Source organism: Martes martes (genome assembly GCF_963455335.1).
Source record: "Martes martes genome assembly, chromosome: 5".
NCBI lineage: Eukaryota > Metazoa > Chordata > Mammalia > Carnivora > Mustelidae > Martes > Martes martes.
In genome coordinates this window covers 17,030,988-17,035,048 of record NC_137892.1, presented here as the reverse complement: position 1 = coordinate 17,035,048, position 4,061 = coordinate 17,030,988, and the positions used below count along the sequence as shown (strand labels likewise).

General features: G+C 36.5%; 1 protein-coding gene across 1 annotated transcript; it reads right to left on the bottom strand.

Annotated features, from left to right (window-relative positions):
• Positions 1–470: 470 nt before the first annotated feature.
• LOC308342705 (olfactory receptor 2T27-like) lies at positions 471–1,401 on the bottom strand (the record flags this gene model as incomplete). The annotated part of the gene is given in 2 exon segments (XM_080803269.1): positions 471–806; positions 808–1,401. Coding segments are annotated over 2 exon segments (930 nt in total).
• Positions 1,402–4,061: the final 2,660 nt, after the last annotated feature.

Below are 4,061 nucleotides of genomic sequence, written 5' to 3'. Positions count from 1 at the left end.
AGATTTTATGGAACAGGTGATCTTGATCTTTTGATGAGTGGATTTTGGTTAAGCATATTAAGGGTAGATAGATGAATGAAAGGAAACACAAAGATGATGGTTTTTAAAATAAGAAATATCAATAAAAGTTATTTCTAGGATGACAATTTGTTTTAGACTACATGTCCTGATACACTGAAGCTGCTCAAAGAGATGGAGATTATCTCTGTACGGTTTTATTGCCAAAATCCATGTAATCCATGTAATTTCCCAAAGGGGAACACATAAAGGTTGTACTCAAAGGACGCCTTGACTATGGGACTAAGAACAACTATATCCCAACAAACACATACAAATATGCCTGAGTCCTAATGCTTTCCTGATTTTTTTATGATGTTACATTTCCAACATGACAACCCATTGATGATGGCTACTTTTTGTGTTGCGTATGGAACCGTGAGCAGTGATACTGTGGAAACATGGCATTTTTCTCAATTGCCACATCTTTCCATGCACTTCCTCAGAGCCCCCACCACTTCTTTGTTCCTCAAGCTGTAGATGAGTGGATTGAGCATGGGGGTAATGATGGTGCCAAGCACAGCTGCAATCTGGTCTTGTTCAGGTGTGTGAGAAGAAGTGGGTGTCATATAAATGAAGATGGCTTGACCAAAGTAGAGACTCACCACTGTCAGGTGGGAGAAGCAGGTGGCCAGGGCTTTGTTACTGCCCTTCCGAGAATTCATCCTCAGAACACTAAGGAAGATGAGAGTGTAGGAGACCAGAATAAGAAAAAATGGGATCCGGAGAAACACAACTGTTGATACAAAATTTTACCATCTCATAAGCTGATATGTCCACACAAGACATCCTCAGAATGGCAGGCATCTCACATAAGTAATGATTAATTTCCCAGGAACCACAGATCGGGAAATTCATTGGGTAGATGGTGTGTACAAGTGCTGTAAGGGCTCCCCCACTCCAGGCTGCAGCAGCCATCTTTAGAAAAACCTTGGGGTTCATGAGAATTGTGTATCTCAGGGGGTTACAGACCGCCACATAGCTATCATAGGCCATTAGGGTCAGCAGGATGCACTCGGCAAGACCAAGGGTGAGGAAGAAAAAGAGCTGAGTGGCACAAGAAAAATAGGAAATGCTCTTTTTCAGTGTGTAATAGTTGGTAACCATTTTGGGGACTGTGCTGGAGATATAAGCCAAGTCAATGAAGGAAACCTGACTGAGTAGGAAGTACATGGGTGTGTGGAGGTGAGAGTCCAGCCAGATGAGGAAGATTAGTATGGAGTTTCCCATAAAGGCAATAATGTAGATGAAAAGAAAGAGGAGGATGAGGAGGTAGGGATATCTGAAGCAGGGAAAGAGCCCCAGGAGGATAAAGTCAGTTGAATTTTCATTCTTCTGCTCCATGTTTCATTTAAATGCTTTATTAAAACTGAAAATTTGTAAAAGAAAAATAATGTAACAGAGGATATAGTGTTTTGTTAAAACAATTTAATCTTTCAGTCAGCATTCACTTCTCTGTACACTTATAGCTAGGTCTTTAAAACAATACATTCTCATAAAAAAGTAGCTGAAAAAAATTCCATCAAAACACCTCTACTTAGAAATTAGCAATGTCATAGTCTACAGTTGGTCTGACCTGGTCAAATGAATGTTAAGCCCCTTTGACTTGTAATAATTAGTGAATTGACCATTATCTTCCCCCTGTATTTAATTTTTTAAATGTACTGTTAACATTCTTGTGTCTTTCATATTGCTTTCCTGAATGTCCTGTTCTACCCACATCCACACCAAAGGATCTAAGCTTCCTTTGAGGTTATCTTACAGATTTTCTAAAGAAATTTTAATTGCCAGCTAAATGAGATAGTCTGTTTATTCTATTTTACTTAACTCTCACTTTTCTTAATTTTAAACTTCAGTTTTTCATTTGAATAATGTCTTTATTCACTTAACAACCTAAAAAGAAAAAAAAAAAACCCCAGCAGTCATATCCCTTTGTTAATCTTTCAGTATTTGTTCATTTCCCATAGATAACAATTTCTTCAGAATACTTTTAGGGTATTGATTAAAGTCCTGCAAATAAATTAGAATATCCCATCTTTGTAAAAGTTGTGATGACATGAATGACAAGTGACGATATGTATCCTCATTTACTTGATGAGAAATGTCTCATAAATATTCAATTTCTGGATCAATGAATTGATTTCCTCTGTGAACCCTGATCATACACCTGCAATGTTTCTTCTTTTTAAAAGCAGTATCAATGGTAAGTTTTACTTTTATTACCAATAATATACTTGAAATATTTTGTTATATCAAATCACACATTCTTATGCATTTTGTTATTTGAGATAATAAAAAAAAACATTGTCTGTGTTCATCTGTCAATGGAAAGAGAGCAGAGTTCTCAGTGGCACTCAAGGTAGAGTTATTATAAGCTTGTGAGAGAACTTTAGTCCTGGGGTAATTTGTTTTCTTAAGTTACCAGAGACTGTGCACTTCTGAGATCCTGGGCTGCTTCTCTTGGGTACTGTGCTTTGTGATACTTTTCTAGCTTCTTGTCTTTTTTGACATAAATGCTTCCCCTACAGGTATTAGTTCTTTGGGGAATGAAATAATGGGAGGAAATCCTTGAAAATAATGTTTCATGGCCCTCAATATCATTTATAAAATATGACATTATGTCTACCAGTATAATACATGGGGAGTTTTATTACCATAGTAGACTCAATGAATTGTAGACTGGAATAGGAAATAGACATAAACACTGTTCTAGGAATGAGAAAGCATCAAGCATTGTGCGTGGCATCTAATTGATGACTAGTTTTTTAAGTCTCTGTGCTTACATGGAAGCTTCTTTTAAGTGTAAATTAATAATTTCCCACATTAACAAATTAGGCCTATAGACATGATATATTATGCCATGATAATATTACAGTCTCATGGATTTAGGAATGTGATTTCATTAGGAAAACCTTAGTTCTATCATATTTTTGTGACTTGGAAATCAGAGAATACTTCTAGGATTTAGTTATTTCATATGCAGAAGAAGAGATTAACCTACTTGAATTACAAGGGCTGCTCTTGCCTTCAAAATTACAATTAGTATGTATTGATAAAATCATTGGACACACACTTTATTACACTGAAAGAGTGATTCAACAACAACAAAAACAAAAACTATGCATTTAACCAGATACAGAGATTCTGACTAAATAAATGCTCAAACAGAATATTATAAAAATTCTTGCAAGATATTTTTTGATCAAAATACTAGTTCTGTCTTTAAGTGGACAATATGGATTACCAGGATTTACTCAAGAAATAAAGAAAAAGCAATATTAATTTTGTGTGACCTAGCTCAAAATAGTGGCATTCTTTTATTTTCTTCTAGGGAAAGTCACATTTCCTGTCAATTTCTCAAAGGTTGTAACTTTCTCCATGACATAAAGTTTGAAACTAAGTGATTAACAGTCAAAGAAGCACTCAGATTTTTGTGTAAATGTCGAAAGACAGATCCTATTACAAGGGTACGCACAGATTGTTCCAATCTAAAACTCATCCTGTTCTTATAAATGCCCTTAAATTCTTTCTGAAATCAATATCCAAAGAAAGGAGCATTATCTTTGTCATTTGGGATCCAACTAGTGCTCCCCACAGGCTTGGCTGCAGTAATCCCAAAAGATACACTGCAGGAGGACGCAATGGCAGTATAGTGGGTGAAATACTAATACCGATGATCATCATATGAATAGTAGTTCACACTCATGCAGGACTTACTAAATTCCAAAGTAGTTTGCATGCATTAAACTATTGACTGCTGGGTGCCTGGGTGTCTCAGTTGATTGAGTGTCTTCAGCTCCAGTCATGATCCTGGAGTCCCTGAATTGAGTACCGCATGAGGCTCCCTGCTCAGCAGGTGTCTGCTTCTCCCTCTGACCTTCCCCCTCTCATGCTCACTCATTCTCATTCTCTCTCCCTCTTTCAAATAAATAAATAATTAAAAAAAAAACCAACAAACTATTGACTGCCCGTATGGACCCTATGTTTAATCGAGAAACTGAGGC